Below are 21,799 nucleotides of genomic sequence, written 5' to 3'. Positions count from 1 at the left end.
CAAATGTAGAAATTGCCCAGAATTATATGGTTTTGTGTTGTTTTTTGGTGATATAAGAGGTATTTTAGATGAGGGTTATTTAGGCTTAATACTTTTAAACTGCTTCATTGGCTGGATGCTTCATTTAAAAAGTATATAAGGATAATTCCTAATTATAGCATAAGACTGTTAGTCATACACACCCCTCCCATTGTTAAGATTGTGTTTGTTTCAGAGATTAAAATTTCAGGGGTAATTCTGAGTCAGTGTGGCTCTTGGAGCTTACTTCTTTTGATAGCCTGCATTGTTTGATATGCTTTTGTGTGTGTGTAGTTAATGAGGACTGTGTCTGAGAATTTATATAATGGTCTCTGTTTTTCTTAAAACAATTTGGTGAAATTTTTGTGGTGGTCAGCAACTTTTATAAAGAATAGGTAAATAATATAAAATGTAATTTTGTAAGACTGAATTTCTTTCCCTCCTTACTAAACTTTTCCCTTTTTTTATAGCTTGGCTGCAGAATTGTTGGTCCTCAAGTAGTCATATTTTGTATGCAGCACCAGCGATGTGTCCCAAGAGCTGAGCATCCAGTTTATAATATGGTTATGTGTGATGTAACTGTATCTTGTACAAGCCTGGAAAAAGACAAAAGGGTAGGTGTTGAGGAATATGTCTGTATTTCCATACTTAATTTTTCATTGTGTAGAATATACTTGAAAGATTTTATACTTGGTGTTTATATTTTTATATATTTTCATTTTTATTATTATTATTTTAAGAGAGAAAGAGAAACTGATTGAGGGAGAGGTATCAATAGGTTGCCTCCTATTGCACCCTTAACTAGGTACCAAACCCAAAACCTGTGCATGTGCCATGACTGGAAATTAAACCTGCAACCCTTCAGTGCACAGGACAATGCTCAACCAACTGAGCCACACTGGCCAGGACTATCTTTTTTATTTTTTTATGAGTTGAATAGAGTGGGATCTGTTTTATTTTTAAGAAGATACATTTTAAATCCATTTTTATTTATTACAGAGAGGAAGGAAGAGAGATATAGAGAAACATCAATGATGAGAATCATCAATTGGCTGCCTCCTGCATGCCCTCCACTGGGAATTGAGCCCGCAATCCAGGCATATGCCCTTGACTGGAATCAAACCTGTGACCTTTCAGTCTGTAGGCCGATGCTCTGTCCACTGGACCGAAATGTCCAGGGTTAAGCAAAAAAAATTTTTTAAAGTAAAAGGAAACTCACTTTTCCCCCTACATAGTCAATGAGTTTGCTTTTGAATCACATTTTTTCCACTGTAGATGGGAAATCCTATAAAAAGGGGAGGGGGGTTCTGAGAGAGGTATGTAGTAGATATGTTACATATGTAATTTACTCATTTTAAAATATGTATGGTAAATTAAAATACATTGTTTATTATAGAAGCAATGTAGTGCCTTAGCCAGTGTGGCTCAGTTGGTTAAGCGTCATCCCATGCACCAGAAAGGTAACCAGTGGGATTCCCAGTCAGGGAACATGTCCAGGTTGTGGGTTCGGTCCATAGTCGAGGTGTGTACAGGAGGCAACTGACCAGTGTTTCTCTCTCACATCGAGGTTTTTCTTTCTCTATCCCTCTCCCTTCCTCTCTCTCTCTCTAAAAATCAATAAAAATATATTTAAAAAAAACCACATAGTTTAATAACTTTATAAAGAGATAAACAGAAAATAATGTATAAAGGTAATTATTTTAAAATCTATGCCCTGGCCAGGGAGCTCACTTGGTTGGAGTGTCATTGCAATACACCAAGGTTGTGGGTTCGATATCCAGTCAGGGCACCCACGAGAAGCAACCAATGAATGCATAAATAAGTGGAATGACAATGATGTTTCTTGCTCTCGCTTTCTTTTTCCCTTCCTCCCTCTCTATCTAAAATCAATAAATAGAAATTTAAGAAATTTTATTTATAATTTATATTTACCTTTCAAAAAGTAATTTGGTTGCCGAAACCGGTTTGGCTCAGTGGATAGAGCGTCGGCCTGCGGACTGAAGGGTCCCAGGTTCGATTCCGGTCAAGGGCATGTACCTTGGTTGCGGGCACATCCCCTGTAGGGGGTGTGCAAGAGGCAGCTGATCGATGTTTCTCTCTCATCGATGTTTCTAACTCTCTATCCCTCTCTCTTCCTCTCTGCAAAAAATCAATAAAATATATTTTTAAAAAAGTAATTTGGTTAATTATTTAACTTTATGTTGGTGAGAAACACTTATGCATTCAAGCTAATAAGATATATATGGGATATTGTATAAGAAAATAGAGGTTTGCTTCAGTATTAATATATTTTCTCTTGGGACTACAGGAAGAAGTTCATAAATATGTACAAATGATGGGTGGACGTGTATACAGAGACCTTAATGTATCAGTAACTCACCTTATTGCCGGAGAAGTTGGTAGCAAAAAATATTTAGTTGCTGCAAATCTAAAGAAACCAATTTTGCTTCCTTCTTGGGTTAACAAGCTTTGGGAGAAGTCACAAGAGAAGTAAGAAAGACATTTCGATATATTCTAGATTTGAAAATGATATATTCAGTCATTCTAGCTTATTGTGAGTTTTCATATGGGAGGTTTTATTGTATCTTTGGATTTGTCATTCAGGGACAAAAATTGGGTCATTATTCTTTTCTCCAATGAAAACAAAAGAGCAGATTCTAAAAGCTGTTACCCGGTTAGAAGTTGATAGGTAGAATGGGCTATGGGTTAGAACTAGCTACAAGGTAGGAAATGCTTTGATAATAAAATTGTTTTGAGCAGTACCTGTAAAATAGTTGGGAAAATCAGTATGGCAGCTGCAACTTTTATATTGCTTTCTTCTTCAATACTGTGCCCGTATGTTAATATGGAGAGCATATTGGTCATTTGGGCAATTGTATTCCCTCCCAAAGTGGATATATGTAAGGTTGAAAATAAACATGTAAGTCATTAGCTGGGATGTGATCATTCAATAAATATTAACTGAGCCCATTTTATGTATCTGCCCTGAGCTAGGCTGTAGGCATATGCAGTGAGCAAAACAGGATAGCATCTCTGCCTTCGTGGTGCTTACAGCCTATTTCAAGGAACAGAATTGAGTTTCCTTTAAAATTAGAGTAACAACTCTAAGTCCAGGTTCCACTGTTTGAATTAAATAGGGATTTTTCCAGTCTTTCACACCATCCAGCACATTCTAATCATGTCTCCATGTTGGCACCCTCATTCCCAGCCTGTTTCATCAGCACATCTGCCTAGCATGGCAACAGAAGGACAATGATATATTTGTTCGTTTCTGCCCCAAATCATTGCTTATTATTTGTATAAGAAAAGGATACATGGGCGGGGGGGGCAATGGCAAGATATGTACAAATATAGTACCTTAATAAAAAATAAAATAAATAAAATAAAATATGTACACAAAGTACCAAAAAAAAAAAACACAAAAGGATAAGATTCTGTTTTTCTAGTAGGCAACCAAAGTAGAGATTCAGACTTAAAATTTTGGAAAATAACCACCACTTTAACCAGCACGAACGTAGAGTTAATGAAAAGTTTTCCCTTAAAACAGTTTCGAGAGACTCTGTCTGAAACATTACTTTTTATTAGAGATATGGTGCCGAGCTTAGATTAGCAATTAGTGTAATTCTGAGTGTCTGTGAGTTCCCCTTTTCTTAAGATTTAATAAAAATCTTTAAAAATGAGGAAAGCATTAGTGATATTGTTCTTATTTTTCTGGTGAAATTTAAACTATCTGGTATATTTAATACATTCATTTTTCTCCTTTTTTATCATTTATTTTCCCCAGTACAATAACTAGATATACTGATATAAACATGGAAGACTTCAAGTGTCCTATTTTTCTTGGTTGCATAATCTGTGTGACTGGCTTGTGTGGCTTAGAAAGGAAGTCAGTTCAGCAACTTACAGTTAAGCATGGAGGCCAATACATGGGACAGTTGAAAATGAATGAATGTACACACCTCATTGTGCAAGAACCAAAAGGTAAAACTATTTTCTTGGATAAATGCAAGATTTTCTCTGCTTTTTAACAATTTAAGGTTTTCTTTACAGAATAGCTTTTGCTTCTGACCTATCATAAATGTAGTATGGTATTTTTTTCCCTAAAATCTTACAAAAATAAATTGGGTCACAATTTGTAGAAAAATTACATGACTGTCCTAGTGTTTATCCAGGTCATTCAATAAATATAAAATAAAAATTTTCAGTGGTGCTTTATCTAAATTTATTATCCAATCTTTTGATTTTTTTTTTTTAAGTCCTACACAATTACCAAATACTTAGAAAAGAGATAAGAAATTTGTATGGATAACAAGAGAGCTAATAGATGTAGTTAAATTACATATCTTTCTAATCTGTTATTATATCTATACAGTGTTTTACTCAGACCTAGATAGGAAATAAAATTAGAAAAATATTGTTAAAATTGGTCATTGTAATTAAGTCAGAATTTTGTGTATGCCCAATTATATTATAAGTAAAGTTGATAACTGTTATTGCTGTTTTCTGATTCTGAGGATAGTTAATTTCCTGGCTCTCAAGAATGTTAAAAACAAAAACGGCTTTCATGTTATTTTTATTACATGTTGACCTCAATTTCTCTATGATAACTCAATTTCAAAATGCATTGTGTTAAAATATTTTTAAGGCAGTAAAAGGTTTTATGGTTATATATATATTTTTATAAGATTTTTTTGACTTTTTTACAGAGAGAGGAAGGGAGAGGGAGAGAGAGAAACATCAATATGAGAGCAAAACACCAATCGGTTACCTCCTGCATATGCTTCGACCAGGAATTGAATCCGCAACCTTTCAGTGCATGGGACAAGGCCCAACCAACTGAGCCTCACCGGCCAGGGCTATATGATATTTTTAATGTAATTTATTTATCTGCATATCTGTCCTGGACTTCAAGTAGAATCTGATGACATCAGAATAGTCTACTCAGAGCCGGTATTTGGCAATTTTCACAGTTTTATGTACTCTTACTAAAATGTTGTAATTCTGCAAGTTATTCTTCTGTTATAGATAAAGAAACTGGTTTAAAGAAATTAAGTGATGGAGGGTATACTCAAACCAAGTCTAATATTATTTCAGTTACCCTACAGTTGCCTCTGTCTCTAAGTTTGTAACAGATGTAACTCCTCACATAGCATCTGTATTTATTTAAAAGTAAGAGTAATAACCTATCATAAATTTGAATATTTCTGCCAAGATAGAGTTTAATGATTTGCATTGCTCTCTTTCTTAATGAACATGATAGGTCAAAAATATGAATGTGCCAAGCGATGGAATGTACACTGTGTGACCACACAGTGGTTTTTTGATAGTGTTGAGAAAGGTTTTTGTCAGGATGAATCCATGTACAAGACAGAACCTAGACCAGAAACAAACACTATGCCTGATACCTCAACTCCTGCTGGCCAGATCCACACAATTAATAGTAAGTTTCATTGGGATTAAAGTAAACTATCAGTTTTCTGTGTAAGAATTGATAATAGGATCAGTGAGATATAGTAGGGAATTTCATCTTTTCTTGCTCTGCCTCTAGGCATAATTGTATTAGAATCAAATTGAATGAAAAATTAGTTAAGAACTTCTGATATTTCTTTTTATAATGAATGCATACTTTCATACCCTGATGTAATGAAGAAGATGCTTAAAGAAATTAAGAATACTAACAGATAGACTTAAAACAAAACTTAAATTTTAAAAAACTTGACTGATGTTTAGATATTATTAGTACATTTTCTTTTTTTATTAGTTTGTTGTTATAGATCATCTATATTCGTATAAAATTTAAAACCATTTCTAGTTTGTAGGTTACATGTTGGGCAATTGAGCAAATGTTTATAAACTATCTTTTTAATATTAGCTTCCTGGACCTTAAAGCCAGCAACTTTAGATTTTTATTAAAAGCTAGTCACTGTTAAGTAAACATATTAAATATATTCTCATTTCAATAAAATATGAGCCTTAGTTTTATTTTTCCTTTTCCTATTTTGCCACCAAGATTTCAGTAAAAACACTTGAATCTTAACTTTGGAAGTTGTTAATAGCCCTGCGTGTATCAGAAAACTTATTCTATAGGAAAACATGTCAGTTATTTTATCTTCATAAATATTACATCTTTGTTTAATACATAGGTCGTACTCTTTCAGATGTCAGCAATATTTCCAGCATCAATGCAAGCTGCATAAATGAATCGATATATAATTCCATTCTTAATAGCAAAGTGGAGCCTGTACTTGAAAATCTAGAAAATCTGGATGTCAGTGCATTTCAAGCACCTGAAGATTTATTAGATGGTTGTCGGGTATGTCTTTATTATGTAATAATTGCAGTAAGTGACAGTGTACATCAGTACTTCCTAGTCTGACTTGGAAGACCCTTCAGAGTTGTGCTTGCTCCTTTTCTGCATAAACCCTCTACACTGGCTAAGCAGATGCACTTATTAGGCCATTGTCCATCCTTTATCTGCCAGGGCCCCTCTGCCTGGGACGTACCTTCAAAGTCCATGGCAGTTTTCAGCTCTTCTCTGAACCCTCCTAACTACATTAGACTTTTCTATCTACTGTGTTTTGAGATCTCTTAGTCTTTGAACCACTTAACAGATTTTTTAAGTGTTTATAATATGCTAGACACTGCTAATCATTTCCTATATATTACTGTGTTGTGTATAATCTCATTTAATTCCCACAAATAACACTCAAATGGATATTATTCTGAGGCTGAGACTTAGAGGATTAAAATTCTTGTTTGGAGTCACAGACCTTAAGTAACCAGCCATCTACTCCATGGCCTGTATTTCATTACACCCACTGCTTTGTTTAATATCTCTGGGCTGTTTAGTATTTTTAGTGTATGAATAACTATCTTATAAGTGCCTTGATGGAAACATTATATGCTATTGATCTCGTAGCACTGAATACTTAATATATTCCTACTTGTAGAATGAATAGGCTATGCATTTACTCTCAAAAAGTAGCAAAGATTTAACCGTGTTTTATTAAGAAAGGAAATTGGGCAAATTACCTTCTTTACTTTTAAAACTTATCAATTTAGAACAGAAAGTGTCTTGTATAATCTTTTATCCTAGACTCTACTAATTCTGGATATGACTAAAGTATTCTTTATTTATAGAAGTGTATATTTCTAATTTTTGTCAAAATATATCATAGTAATGGAGGTTATTTAGTTTGGGATATAAATGCAGTTAGGAATAAATTTGTTCTTAAGAAATTTTTAAAAGACATGTAAAATAGACATGAAAAAAAATTTTTTTAATAGATTTTTATTGATTTCAGAGAGGAGGGGAGAAGGAGATAGAAACATCAATGATGAGAGAATTATTGATCGGCTGCCTCCTGCAAGTCCCCTACTGGGAATCAATCCGGCAACCCAGGCATGTTGACAGGAATCGAACCTGGGACCCTTCAGGACAGTTCACTCTGTCCACTGAGGGAAACTGGCTAGGGCAACATGAAAAAAAATAAGTTTTTGTATAAGTTTTATCCACAAATTTAATTTTTTTTTTTTTAATCTTTATTGTTTAAGGCAGTGGTCGGCAAACCGCGGCTCGTGAGCCACATGCGGCTCTTTGGCCCCTTGAGTGTGGCTCTTCCACAAAATACCACGGCCTGGGCGAGCCTATTTTGAAGAAGTGGCGTTAGAAGAAGTTTAAGTTTAAAAAATTTGGCTCTCAAAAGAAATTTCAATTGTTGTACTGTTGATATTTGGCTCTGTTGACTAATGAGTTTGCCGACCACTGTTTTAAGGTATTACATGTATCCCCCTTTCTCCCCTCCCCACATTGCCCCTTCTATCCCGTCCCCAACCCTCACCCCAGGCCTTCACCACCCTACTAGCAGTGCTCATCTCTTGACTTAATTTTATTGTTTAATTAACTGTGAAAAAAAAATCCCTCAATTTATAGGTAAGGAAATGGGTTTAAAGAGCCTAAGTAACTTGCCATGGTCATGTGTGAATTCATTGGCAGCTGAACCAAAATTTCAACCTAGGTTTTCTCACAGACATTTAACATTTAAATTCAGACATTTAACTCATTTGTTTCTCTAATTATTTTAAAATTTACAAGTAGTAAGATTTTTAAGTAGCTGTGTTTTAGAAATTGCTATGCAGTAATATTCAGAAGATAATTTCATTCTGGCTTTTATTTAAAGCACCAAAATAATTATCAAGTATCTACTGTGAAGGATAATGCTATGGGATTATGAAGAAGTGATAAAAATCAAAGAATACACTCTTCATTGTATCTTTTTTTCTATCAGTATGTCTTAAAACATACACGAGTTTTCTTATTTACACACAGTAGATTTTGATATTTGTAGTGTGTTACTTGTGAGAAATAAAACATCTTACATGCATTAATCTAAAGTAAATATTTTCTTTCTTTGCAGATATATCTTTGTGGTTTTAGTGGCAGAAAACTAGATAAACTTAGAAGGCTTATTAACAGTGGAGGTGGAGTTCGTTTTAACCAGCTCAATGAAGATGTAACTCATGTTATTGTGGGAGATTATGATGATGAATTGAAGCAGTTTTGGGATAAATCAGCCCACAGGTTTTGCCAGTTTTTAATTCACATCAATTTCTATTCTGTAATAATGCTTCTTAAAATTGCATGTTCATGTAATTTTGGAAATTGCATTGGGAAATGGGATTATGTTATATTATAATTAACATATAACTGCATTATTTTTTAGGCCTCATGTAGTGGGAGCAAAATGGTTGCTACAGTGTTTTAGTAAAGGTTATATGCTTCCTGAAGAGACATATATCCATGCTAATTACAAACCAGTGGAAATTCCAGTTTCAGATCAACCTGAAAGTAAAACAGCCCTTTTAAAAAAGAACAACAGCTTCTCCAAGAAAGACTTTGCTTCTGCTGAAAAGCATGAGCAAGCTGATGAAGATCTGCTCTCTCAATATGTAAATAATAATGCAACAGTAGGTAAGAAATAGTTGATTAGTGTTTATAGTCATTAGTAACTATTTTAGCAGTAGCGTTAAAAGTATTTTTATTTTGAGAGTACATTTTATTAAAGCTGGGGACAGTGAAACAAGGAAGAGCTTCGAATAGTAGCAGCAGCCTGGCCAGTGTGACTCGGTTGAGTATTGACCCATGAACCAGGAGGTCATGGTTAGATTCCCAATCAGGGCACATGCCAGGTTGTGGGCTTGATCCCCAGTAGGGAGCATGCAGGAGGTAGCTGATCAATGATTTTTCTCTCATCATTAATGTTTCTGTCTCTTTCCCTCTCTCTTCCTCTCTGAAATCAATAAAAATATATTTAAGAAATAGTAAAATGAATACACTTAAAAAGGGGGGGGAGGGGGGAGAAACTCCATATAGATCAGAAATTCTAAATGTGGACCAAATAAATAAATAAATAAATAAATAAATAAATAAATAAAAAAGTAGAAGCAACAGCAAGAGAGAGCCTAGGCAGGGCTGTTTGGTTCACTGGAAAGTCAGAGAAAACGGGGCCTTGGAGGCGAGTTCAGGGGGTTAGCCTGGGACAAGCTGCTGCTGCCCATTGCTCCCCTGGTTGCAAACCTCCTGGGGACCCTTGGAGTTTAGAAGATGTCTGCCTGAGAGGGAGAGAGCCTGTTACTTTTGCTAAGCAGGCAAAGCTAAGATCCCTCAGACCCCCTTTCTCTCTTCAACTCAAGGGCTCCGCTTTGATCTGTTTTGTATTTGGCATCACTTGGTTTGTGTGAGTTTATAACAACATGAAGTTTTATTTTTTAATTATAGTTTACATTCAATATTTTGTATTAGTTTTAGGTTTACAGCATAGTGTTTAGACAATCATATTTTACATAATGATACCCCCCAATCTTTTTTTTTTTTAATTGATTTCAGAGAGGAAGGTAGAGGAAGAGAGAGAGAGAAACATCAATGATGAGAGAGAATCACTGGATCAGCTGCCTCCTTCCTGTCCCACACTAGGGATTGAGCCAGCAACCCGGGCATGTGCCCTGACCGGGAATTGAACCATGACCTCCAGGTTCATAGGTTGATGCTCAACCACTGTGCCACGCCAGCTGGTCACCCCCAATCTTTCAAGTACCCATCTGCACCATACATCGCTATTTTGATATCATTGTCTATATTCCCTATGTTGTACTTTACATCCCTGTGACTATTTTATAACGTTTTAACCTTGTAACAAATGTCTCTTACTGGGTTATTGTGGTTTTTAGTGCACACAGTGCTAGACTGTGGACTACTGCCACCTCAGTGGGTATTCTTCTCAGTGTGGTAGGGAAATTGCCACTGAAGAGTAGTAAGCATCATATCTCCTTTAAAAAAAAAAGATTTAATACATCCAAAAAGACATAAAGAATAATATGATTAGTAACTGTATACTGCTATCTAGCTTTAAAAAAAAAATATTCTATGCCTGTGAATTCCTCCCCATCTTTTTATAGTTTACAACCTGTGTAAACAACATATATACACTGCTCATTTTGTATATATTTTAGCTTAAATGATAGATGGTATGTACTCTCTACTTTCCTTCTCTAAATGTGAGATATTCATCTGATCCAAGTAACTAATTAATAAAATACCACTACTAGATGAGCATACTATAATGTATCCATTTTCCCACTTATGGACATTTTTATTATCTTTTCTTTGCCAATACAAACAATACTACTGAGATTGTTCTTATGCATGTTTCTGCACATGAGCAAGAATCTTTCTAGGGTGGGCGTGGCTGATTCATGAGATACGTATTTATATAATGCAAATTGCTTTTTCTTTGTTTACCACTTTACACTAGAATGATACTAAGGGTTCCTGTTGAACATACTTTCAACCTTTAGTATTTCTTGTAAGTTTGACATTTCTGCCAGTTTGATGGATGTAAAGTAAGATCTCATTGTCATTTTGAGTGCTATTTGGCCATAATATCTTTAATTTTTAGGCCATAAAATTTTAAGGTAGTTGAATTTTTCAATCTATTTTTTTGTGGTTGTGCTTTTCTATTTTATATAAGTTTTCCTACCCTGAGTCATAAAATTACTCCTTTTTTACATTGCTTTTATTAATATTGTCATTTAAGCACATTACAGTTTTCTTAAACAGAACACTAGGCTTTTAAAAAAATATTTTTATTGATTTCAGAGAGGAAGGGAGAGGGAGAGATAGAGAGATGTTTGGCTATCTGAGATTAAAAAACTCCAGTTTTCTTTACAAAAGTGTACAAGTCTTCTTGTACCTTTGCTTCCATACCAATTTTTAAAATTAGTTTGCCAAAAAGAAAAGATTCATTTATGTTTTAGCATGTGTCATAATTTCAAATTTAGTTTTTTATGTATTTTGAAGTTTTTTTAAACTGATGTTTTCACTCTCTCTGAAATCAATAAAAATATATATTTTTTAAAAAGAGTAACTATTAAAAAACTACTTTGCAGAATGTTTTATACTATCATGTCACCTTTATTTTCAGCTAAGATTACTCATCCTCATATATCTCCATAAATTATAAACACATACTATTATACTTTTTATTCATTATAGTATGTAACTGAGGATCAAAGAGTCTCCTGACCTGGTCAGTAAATGCTCTAGACAAAACTATACTTCTTCAGAGTGCCAATAAGAACAATTTAACTAATTTCATTACATAGGAATAAGCTATATATGTTTATATATAACACTAGAGGCCTGTTGCAGGAAGATTCCTGCAAGAACAGGGCTTCCTGCAGCCTGAGTGAAGCCCGCCTGCCACCCCTCCCCCTCCCCCGTGCATGCCCTCCCATCCCCACAGCCCTGTGCTTTTCCTTCCCTCCTGCCACCGCAGCCCCCCACCCCACACTTTCCCTCCCGCCGCCGCCGCCCAGCGCTTTTCCTCCCACAGCCACTGCTGCTGCCCGTGCTTTCCCTCCCGCTGCCACCACCGCCCCACTTTCTGCTTTCCCTCCTTCCTTCTATGCTGTCTTCAGTCTTCACTCCACATCTGCATATGCAAATCAACCACCATCTTGTTTGGTTTAATTTGCATACTCACTCTGATTGGCTGGTGGGCGTAGCGGAGTGATGGTTAATTTGCATGTTTCTCTTTTATTAGTGTAGATGCTTACTAGTATATATGTATGGCAGTGACTAGTTTAAAAGTGAAAAATTTAATGTATATTTGAGATGAGAATAGAAATAAGATGCCATTATAATAATGTTATGGACTCTGGAGCCACACAGAGATTGGTTTATATCATTTTTGCCACTTAACCCTTTGCACTCACTTGCTTTTTTCTCGATTCCTTTATTCTAATGCTAACCGTGTCGAGTCACACTTGACATCCGAGTGCAAAAGGTTAATAACTGACTTCAGGCAAGTTACATAACCTTTTTAAGCCTGAGATTTCTCTTGGAGAAAGGGTATAGATACACTAATAGTGTCAACCCCAGAGTATCATGAGCATAATTACATGCATGTAAAACACTGTGCACAATGCCCGTAAAAATGAATAAATGAAGAATCCTTGAATAGCTTCCAGTCTTGCTTGAATCTCATATAGCAGGGGTTGGCAAACCGTTTTTGTAAAAGGTCAGATGGTAAATACTTTAGGCTTTGCCAGCCATATTCTCTCTAACACGTATTCTGTTTTTACAATCATATTTTTATAAATATAAAAACCATTCTTAACCCACAGACTGTGAGAGGCCCACTTCGGCCCCTAGGCTGTAGTTTGCTGATTCCTACCGTAAAATGTTAACCTTCCAACATGGCACCACTAGAGTTTTCAAAAACGCACTAAGTTTTTACCTCTTAAATTTTTAGCCTTGATCTGACAATGTGTATTACTGACATTTATATTTTTATACTAGAGGCCTGGTGCACAAAATTCGTGCATGGGGGGTGTGTCCCTCAGCCCAGCCTGCACCCTCTCCAATCTGGGATCCCTCTCACAATCCAGGACTGTTGGCTCCCAACTGCTTGCCTGCCTGCATTCCTGATTGCCCCTAACCACTTCTGCCTGCCAGCCTGATCACCCCCTAACCACTCCCCTGACAACCTGACTGATGCCTAACTGCTCCCCTGCAGGCCTGGTCACCCCTAACTGCCCTCCCCTGCAGGCCTGGTCACCCCTAACTGCCCTCCCCTGCAGGCCTGGGTCCTCCCCAACTGCCCTTTCCTGCAGGCCTGGTCAGCCCCAACTTCCCTCCTCTGCCAGCCTGGTCACCCCTAATTGCCCTCCCCTGCAGTTAAGAAGTTAAGATCATTTGCTTGGGTCCTTGATCAGTTCTCTTAAGAAACAGAAGCTAAGTAGCTCCAATCTTCTATAATAATAAAAGTGTAATATGCTAATTAGACCGGACAAAGCCATGGTGGGGGTTGGGGTGGGGCTGAGGCAGAGGCGTGCATTGGGCCTCTAGTTTCGATATAAAACATTTTTTAGGAATTTGTAAAAGAGAAGTAACCATAGTTCTCTTATTACATTTATACAGTTTTTTCTATGTAAACGGCTTGCCTATTTTAGGCCTGTTACTTCTGTTTTTTCTTTAATGATATACTCTCTAATGTGAATTATCTAAACCAGTTTTGGAACTAAGACATACTTTGGGGTGATTAGAGTTTCATAATTTTCAACTAATTAGAGTTTCTAGTAAGCTAGGAGTACTTAGACTGGTAACATGATTGCTGATATCCTTCTTGATGAAACAGTAATACTAATAACACTCTTGATAACCCAGGAGATGGGGTGGTATCGTATCCTTTATGCATTTGTGTACTTATTGAAGCCTTAGTTTTTAAGCGTAGTTACAATTCTCAGACTCTATGTTACCTTTAACATCCTTGCTAGAAAGTAACTTTAACTATAAGATAAACTGTCTGTTAGAAAACATTCCTTTTTCTCTTCCAGTTGAAGCTGCAAAGTCTGAAGTTGGGGGCTTGAATGACACGACTCATGTTGAGCCCTTTAATGATTCTACTCATATTTCTCTGCAAGAAGAAAACCAATCTTCTGTCAGTCATGGCCCCCCTGATGGCTCTACAATTACTGAAGAAGGTTTATTTAGCCAAAAGAGTTTCCTTGTTTTGGGTTTTAATAATGAAAATGAGTCTAACATTGCAACTGCCATAAGAGAAAATGCTGGGACAACTGTATCCCTTCAGAGCAGAATTGTTGCCGATTATGCTGTGGTTCCTCTGCTGGGGTCTGAAATAGAAGCAGCTGTGGGAGAAGTTGTTACAAATACGTGGCTGGTAAGAAAATACGTATGAATGCCAGAGTGTTAACGTTTATTTCTTAGTTCAGTGTAGGTAAATTGGTGTTTGGGTATGGGCAGTGAGTGACGGGTCTTCTTTTAGCAAAGGAAGTGCTAAAATATGAAAATGTTCAAGCTTCTGGGTCCTAATCTTGGTAGAGATTATTGTTTCCCAGGGGCCAAAGCAGCAACATTTCTTGTTAGGGAGTTAGTCCAGGTCATCTCATACAATTTGTTTTCCCGGTTTTCTCACAACCAAAGCATGACATGCACTTTGTTTTTTGTTGTTGTTGTTGTTTTTTAAATATATTTTATTGATTTTTTACAGAGAGGAAGGGAGAGGAATAGAGAGCTAGAAATATCGATGAGAGAGAAACATCGATCAGCTGCCTCCTGCACACCCCCTACTGGGGATGTGCCCGCAACCAAGGTACATGCCCTTGACCGGAATCAAACCTGGGACCCTTCAGTCCACAGGCCGACGCTCTATCCACTGAGCCAAACCGGTTTCGGCTGACATGCACTTTGGTATTCCATCTTGTTGGCTTATCACTGGTAATTTCAGCATTGATTTTTTTTTTTTTAACTTTTCAAGAATTTAGAGGGGAAAAATTATAAACTAATACATTGAAAGAAATTAAATTTGAAACAACATTCAATAACTTCAATAAGCCTGACTGAATTTAAAATTCTTAATATTTCAGAACGTAGTATTTAATATAATGAATTAACAGATTTCTTTACATGTTATTTAAAATGTAATGAGAATGAGCATACACAAGTTTATGTTAAAGTTGCTTTTCACCTAAACCAAAATTATTGCTACTATAACTGACCCAGTGTTAGCCACTGGTTGCTTATTTCAGGTTGATGTTGTTTCTCTTGTTTTTAAAGGTAACTTGTATAGAGTATCAGGCATTAATTGATCCCAAGTCAAGTCCTCTCTTCAAGCCAATCCCAGTAATGGCAGGAATGACTCCTTTAGAGGATTGTGTTATTTCCTTCAGCCAGTGTGTGGGAGCAGAAAAAGATTCATTGACATTCTTAGCAAAGTTCCTTGGAGCAAGGTATGTAATATTTTTAGTGTACTTGCTGTCTTGATGTACTTTTGTTTGTTTTGACTTATTGGAAAGCATTCAAATTAGAATTTGACTGTGTGTCTTTATAATATTTACCCTAGTATGGGTATTGTGTGGTGTATCTATGTGATGGCTCAAAGGGAGAAGGGAGAGTGTACCAGGTGGATGGATGCCTGGCAGATATTAAGACTATAGACATTAATGCTTATCTACCAGGAAAGGGAGTATTTAAAGCTGATATGTGTGCCTTTATTGAATATTGCTTATCTAAGCATTATTTCAGCCAGAAATGCAAATGTTAAGTGGGCATAATGAATATTTTGGGAGAAAGAAAGTGAATTTAAAAGTTGCTTACAAAATCCAAATTAACCCTAAGTGAACATTAGGTGGTGTTTGTTTTAAAAGAAATAGAAAACCATTACATTAGTAATTATAAATAAACTAAACTTTTACATTAAAACAATAGTTATTTAGCCCGTCTGGTGTGGCTCAGTGGTTGAGCACCGACCTATGAACCAGAAGGTCACAGCTTGATTCCTGGTCAGGGCATATGCCCAGGTTGTGGGCTTGATCCCAGTGGGGATGTGTAGGAGGCAGCCAATCAATGATTCTGTCATCATTGATGTTTCTATCTCTCCCTCTCCCTTCCTCTCTGAAGTCAATAGAAACATATTTTTTTAAAAAGCTAATTTGGCTACTCAAATAAATAAATAAAGTTATTTTAGATTATGAAGCAAACTTAAAAGTTTTTTAAGCAAAAAGTGTACCTAAAACAAAGGGATTAAGAACAAAAAAAAAGATTGTCAAAGATATGTCAAGTAAATGCAAACAGAAAGGAGGGCCCTGGCCCTGTGGCTCAGTTGGTTGGAACATCATCCTGTATACCAAATGGTACATGCGGGTTCCATTCCAGGTAAGGACACATATGTAGTTTGCATGTTCAGTCTCTAGTCAGGGCATGAACAGAAGGCAGCCCTGTCAATGTTTGTTTCTCACATTGATGTTTCTCTCCATCACTCCCTCTCTTCCCACCTTCCTTCTCTTCCTCTTCCTCTCTTCTTCTCCCTCTCCTCTTTTCCCCTCTCTTTTCCCTTCTTCTCTCTAACATCAATAAAAGCATCCTTGTGTGAGGATTAAAAAAAAAGGGGTTACAATTTTAATGCCAGACAACTTTGGATTCAAATTAAAGTCATTAAACAAGAAAAAGAGGATTTATAAATCAAGAGTACTATTCACACTGAAGGATATATGTAACATAGACCATGACTATCATTCATAAAACAAAAACAGGAGATTTAAGGAGGAATCAACAAAAATACATTACTTGTAGGAGACTTTAATTCCCATCTTTTTACTTCATGACAGGTCAAACAGAAAACAAGGAAAGATAGATTTAAATAACATAGTTAGACATGTACCCTGAAACAGTGAGCATACCTGTTCAAGTGCCTATGGAACATGCATAAATGTTGCCTAAAGAAATTTGCCACAAAGAAAACCTCAGTAAATTCCTAAAGTAGAAAGAGTGCAAACCCTATTCCAAAAAACTGGAAATGAATAGTAGAAATAGAAAGTGAAAAGACGTTGTCAGCTGGACATTCTTTAACTGTTTTTAACAACTCGTGGTTCAAAGAGGAATTTGAACCATTTATAAGCCTAGAAAATAGTCATTAACTCAGTAGTGACAAGAAACTCTAGTGCCCAGATTATGATCTTAAAAATGTTTTTGACTTTTTTTAGAGAGAGAACGAGTTGGGGAGAGAGGCAGACAGACAGACGTTTGATTTTTTTATGCATTTCTTGGTTGATTCTTGTATGTGCCCTCATGGGGCATTGAACCTATAACCTTGGTGTTGTCGGGATGCTGTTCTAACCAACTGAGCTACTCCTACAGGGCCTGGATTGTGATCTTAAAATACCATTTTCCACTAAAGCTTAAAGAAGCCATTAATTCCAGATTTGGGGCAGCAAAGGTACCAGTGAGTCTGGAACACTTTGTGAGATCAGTTAGCAAATACCAGGGAAGGTTGTGTCAAAAGGAACTGCACTGGCTGAAACTGGTTTGGCTCAGTGGATAGAGCGTCGGTCTGCGGACTGAAGGGTCCCAGGTTCGATTCCAGTCAAGGGCATGTACATTGGTTGCCGGCACATCACCGGTAGGAGGTGTGCAGGAGGCAGCTGGTTAATGTTTCTCTCTCATTGATGTTTCTAGCTCTCTATCCTTCTCCCTTCCTCTCTGTAAAAAAAATCAATAAAATATATAATTAAAAAAAAAAAAAGGAACTGCACTGGCCAAAGACAGGAAAATTTAAGTATTACTAGAGATGATAATGGTAGTGGATCCAAACACATCAAACTAAGCTAATTGGTCATGTTTGAAAGATGCAGGGAACCAGCCCTTTATTTTGAGAGATGGTAAATAAAAGGAAAGAATCAAGTATACATATATTTTTGTTAATCTTCACCTGAGGAAATTTTTTCCATTGCTTTTCAGAGAGAGTAGAAAGGAAGGGGGCGGGGAATGAGAGAGAGAAACATTAATGTGAGAGAGACACATCAATTGGTGGCCTCCTGCACACGCCCCAACCCGGGGGCAGGGGCGGGAAGTGAACCCGCAACCCAGGTACATGCCCTTGACCCGGGATCACCCCTTGGATACTTGAGCTGACACACTAACCATTGGGCCATACCAACCAGGCTGGATCAAGTATTTGTCCTGCCTTTCCTACATCTGTATCGGAGTACCATAATAATGGAAAAGACCAAGTTTCTTTTTATACAGTTATTCCAACAAATAAATGAGGAAGGAATGATTGGGTTGTAACTTCTTATGAATAAAATAATCTAGGCATTGAAAATCAACAGTAAATCATGTAATACAATAGAGAGAAAATAGACATTGTTTCTCCGGATAACGAGCACACCACCACTTTGAAGTAGTCTTACAAAACGATGAAACTTCAATCTGATGAGGCCTCTGGCTTCAGCTACTGATTTATAGCAAACACAGGGTAACGTTAACAATAATGCAATCAGCAACATCCGGACTCAGGGATAACTACATTATAAATGATCCAGTGTCTTCAACAAATATTATCTTAAGGGGAAGGGGGAAGAAGAAGGAACGTATAAGCTAAAAGACACAAAACTGAACTAAATGTAGTGTTTGAGGATGCATTATGTAGTAAGAATAAAGAAAGGTAAGGAAATGATTACCATAAATATTCCAATAGTGGCCACTATAGAGAAGAGACGAAGGGAGGTTGTAACTGAAACAGCACCTTGGAAAGGTTCTGAAGTGGCCGGCAAGATTTTTCTTCTGTCCTTGGTGGTGGCCATAAGGGATTTCACCTTTATAATTTATTAAATTGTTTCCTTTTCTGCTGTATTCTGTATTTGAATTACATTAAACAGCACAGTGCTCCTTGAAAAAATGAAATTGTAGAAAATAACGTGATAATAGACTTCATGAATCAGTGGGTTGGATGTGAAAAATGAAAATACTAGGGAAAATTGTAGAATGTTAAATTTTAAAAGTGGGGAAGTTGAACATAAAATCCAGAAGTCATAAAAGAAACGACTGAATTCCGTTTACACCTCAGTGGTAGACTTCTGTTTCTGCCCCCACATGCTCTGGGTTTACTAGTCTGTGATTTTAAGCAAGTCACTTCATTTCTCTGTGTCTCTTCCCAGGCTGTATCTTTACAATATTTTGTACAATAATTGGTATTTCACAAGTATTGAGAGGATCAAATGAGATTGTATGTGAAAATGCTTTGAGCAGTTGTAATTGGCTAAAATATATAATGTGTTACTCATACACTTTTCTTTGCTCTCCTAGTTGTTCATGTTCCTTTTTTGGGGGAAAGGACAAGGTGGGTGGGTGGGTGATGACTAATTAAGGAGGCAATTTTTTTGGTTATTTCTTGAAAGTCTAGTTTAATTAATTTGCTTACGTTTTTATAAAAAAGTTAATAAAAAGGAATACATTTTTATTCTAGAGTAGTAAGGGTATTAGCTTATTTTAAGATCTAGAACTGACTTTTAATCAGTGAGTATTTATACATAGAACTCTGACAACACTGTTGTGTTAGAAACTTCATTCTTAGTTTGCTGGCTAATCGTGTATATGACCATTTGCTTTTCTTTAAATACAACTTTTAGCGTTCAAGAATTCTTTGTTCGCAAATCCAATGCAAAGAAAGGCATGTTTGCTAGTACACATCTTGTGTTGAAAGAACCAAGTGGTTCTAAATATGAAGCTTCCAAGAAGTGGAATTTACCGGCGGTTACTATAGCTTGGCTGTTGGAGTCTGCTAGAATGGGAAGGAGAGCAACTGAGAACCATTTTCTGATTGAAAATTCAACTAACGGAGGTTAATGCTTTTATTTTGTTCTTTTATATATACATGATTTTACAGTTTGATGGTTTCTGGAATATCAGTGTGTCCAAGCTTATTTTTAGGTAAGGTCATTGATTTCTACTTTTCACAATGGGCACAGTGAGCCACTCTTGGGCATTCATTATTGGGTGGGAAGATAAACGTGTGTTCATAGCACAAATGTTTAATTTGTAACTGTACTAGCAAGTGTAGGCACTATCTGAAAGTAGAGGGTGCAAAACAATATAGGAGCGTTCTAGGGGCTCAGTGTTTGAAGTCTAAAGATGTGCGCCTTGATCCCTTTTCCATGTTCCTTCTGTGGCTCATCCTGACACACTGTAATTAGTGTTCTCTCTTCTCATCTTTGGACTTTGTGTGTGTTCCCTAGCCCACCTCATGCCTGTTCCTCTTTATCTTTCAGTTCTCAGCTTGGATGTCACTTTCTCTGGGAAGCCTTCCTTGACTCACCAAGTCTGGCCTTTGTCTTGCCACCACACCCTGTATTACCCCTTTTGTAGCTCTGGTTTACTCAACTGTAAGCTCTGAAAAGCAAGGAATATGCATGTCTTGGGCATTGTGTTTCCATCGGCTAGCATTGAGCCTGGCATGGAGTAGCCATCTAATGTGTTTGTTAAATGTTGGAAAACAGGAGGAGGCGGGTGGAAGGACACAGTAGCCAACCTCTTATAAGATGGTAGGATCCCTGGACAATTCAGCAGCTTGGGAACAGCTCTCAGAGCCATTACTTACTAGACAGCCTAGAAATTTTACATTTGAGGCAAAGTGATTGTTTTGGTCATATTAAAATTTCATTAAGGACTTTTCCAGAAACTTGACTAGTTGCTAACTCTGAGTACATGTAATTAGAATTTTCTTTACTCTGCCGTTGATTACGATGACATTTAATAGTTTGGCAAATTGTGAGGTTTACGGAGAATATTTCAAGTTATAGCAGGCTGAAATGGGAAATCTGATTTCCTTACTTCAGTTAATGAACTTGTCTAACTCAACATTTTTTTTAAAGAGGATTACTTTTTATTTTATTTCAGAGAGGAAGGGAGAGGGAAAGATAGAAACATCAATGATAAGAGAGAATCATTGATTGGCTGCCTCCCACACGCCCCCTGCTGGGGACCAAGCCCACAACCCGGGCATGTGCCCTTGATCAGAATTGAACCCCGGGACCCTTCAGTCCGCAGGCCCATGCTCCATCCACTGAGCCAAAACAGCTGGGCTTTTTCTTTTTTAATATATTTTTATTGGTTTCAGAGAGGAAGGGAGAGGGAGAGAGAAACATCAATGATGAGAGAGAATCAGTGATCGGCTGCCTCATGCTCGCCCCTTACTGGGGATCAAGCCTGTAACCTGGGCTAGTGCCCTTGACTGGAATCAAACCCGGGACCCTTCAGTCAATAGGCTGACGCTCTATCCACTGAGCCAGACCAGCCAGGGTTAACTCAACATATTTTAATACATCATCTGGTCTATTTCTTTAAAAAGTAGGTATATAACTTTGTGATTTAAAGTGTACTTGAGAATTCGCATGAAAATTAACAGTAAGATAAAAATGTCACATGTGCCTCTTTAGAGAAAAAAAGTTGACATTAGTGGCTCACATTTGCTTCTTTTCTTTTTAAATCTCCAGAGCAAAGCTTAGAAACTGAAATAACAAATGGGGTGAATCTCAGTTCAGATGCTCCGGAGCATCCTGCCACGAGCCTGGAAACGCACAGAAAAGCAGCTGTTACTCCGTTAGATATGAACCGCTTTCAGAGTAAAGCTTTCCGTGCTGTGATCTCACAGCACACCGGGCAGGCTCCCCTGCCCGCTCCCGCCGCACAGCCGCTGCAGAAGGAGCCCTCCTTAGACCTGGATACGCCATCCAAATTTCTGTCCAAGGACAAACTCTTCAAGCCTTCCTTTGATGTAAAGGTAAGGTTTCTAGGAAATGGTCCTGGAATTGACAGTTTCATAGTTTAAGCACCTTATTCTGCCTCACCTCTAATGTTTATAGTAAATTTTCCAGAGATGTTGGCAAGTAGGTTCATATTATTGTGTAGAGTCCCAGTTTGTACCTG

At 37.0% G+C, this 21,799-nt stretch overlaps 1 protein-coding gene across 2 annotated transcripts in view; it reads left to right on the top strand.

Moving 5' to 3' along the window:
- The window catches only part of TOPBP1 (DNA topoisomerase II binding protein 1), a 47,463-nt gene that overhangs the window by 4,710 nt on the left and 20,954 nt on the right, over window positions 1-21,799 (top strand). Inside the window, exons 4-14 of one of the 2 annotated variants that reach the window (XM_079795322.1) lie at window positions 489-632; window positions 2,327-2,508; window positions 3,803-3,999; window positions 5,279-5,458; window positions 6,177-6,331; window positions 8,436-8,599; window positions 8,742-8,989; window positions 13,915-14,258; window positions 15,155-15,327; window positions 19,504-19,715; window positions 21,367-21,653. In XM_079795322.1, the coding sequence (XP_079651448.1) occupies window positions 489-632; window positions 2,327-2,508; window positions 3,803-3,999; window positions 5,279-5,458; window positions 6,177-6,331; window positions 8,436-8,599; window positions 8,742-8,989; window positions 13,915-14,258; window positions 15,155-15,327; window positions 19,504-19,715; window positions 21,367-21,653 (2,286 nt within the window). Of the gene's footprint in view, window positions 1-488; window positions 633-2,326; window positions 2,509-3,802; window positions 4,000-5,278; window positions 5,459-6,161; window positions 6,332-8,435; window positions 8,600-8,741; window positions 8,990-13,914; window positions 14,259-15,154; window positions 15,328-19,503; window positions 19,716-21,366; window positions 21,654-21,799 lie in introns of both variants that reach the window. The other variant, XM_079795321.1, reaches the window with a different exon arrangement.

This window comes from Cnephaeus nilssonii (assembly GCF_951640355.1).
Source record: "Cnephaeus nilssonii genome assembly, chromosome: 17".
Lineage (NCBI taxonomy): Eukaryota > Metazoa > Chordata > Mammalia > Chiroptera > Vespertilionidae > Cnephaeus > Cnephaeus nilssonii.
The sequence above is the reverse complement of the archived record's forward strand: the minus strand, read 5'-3'. Positions and strand labels throughout refer to the sequence as shown.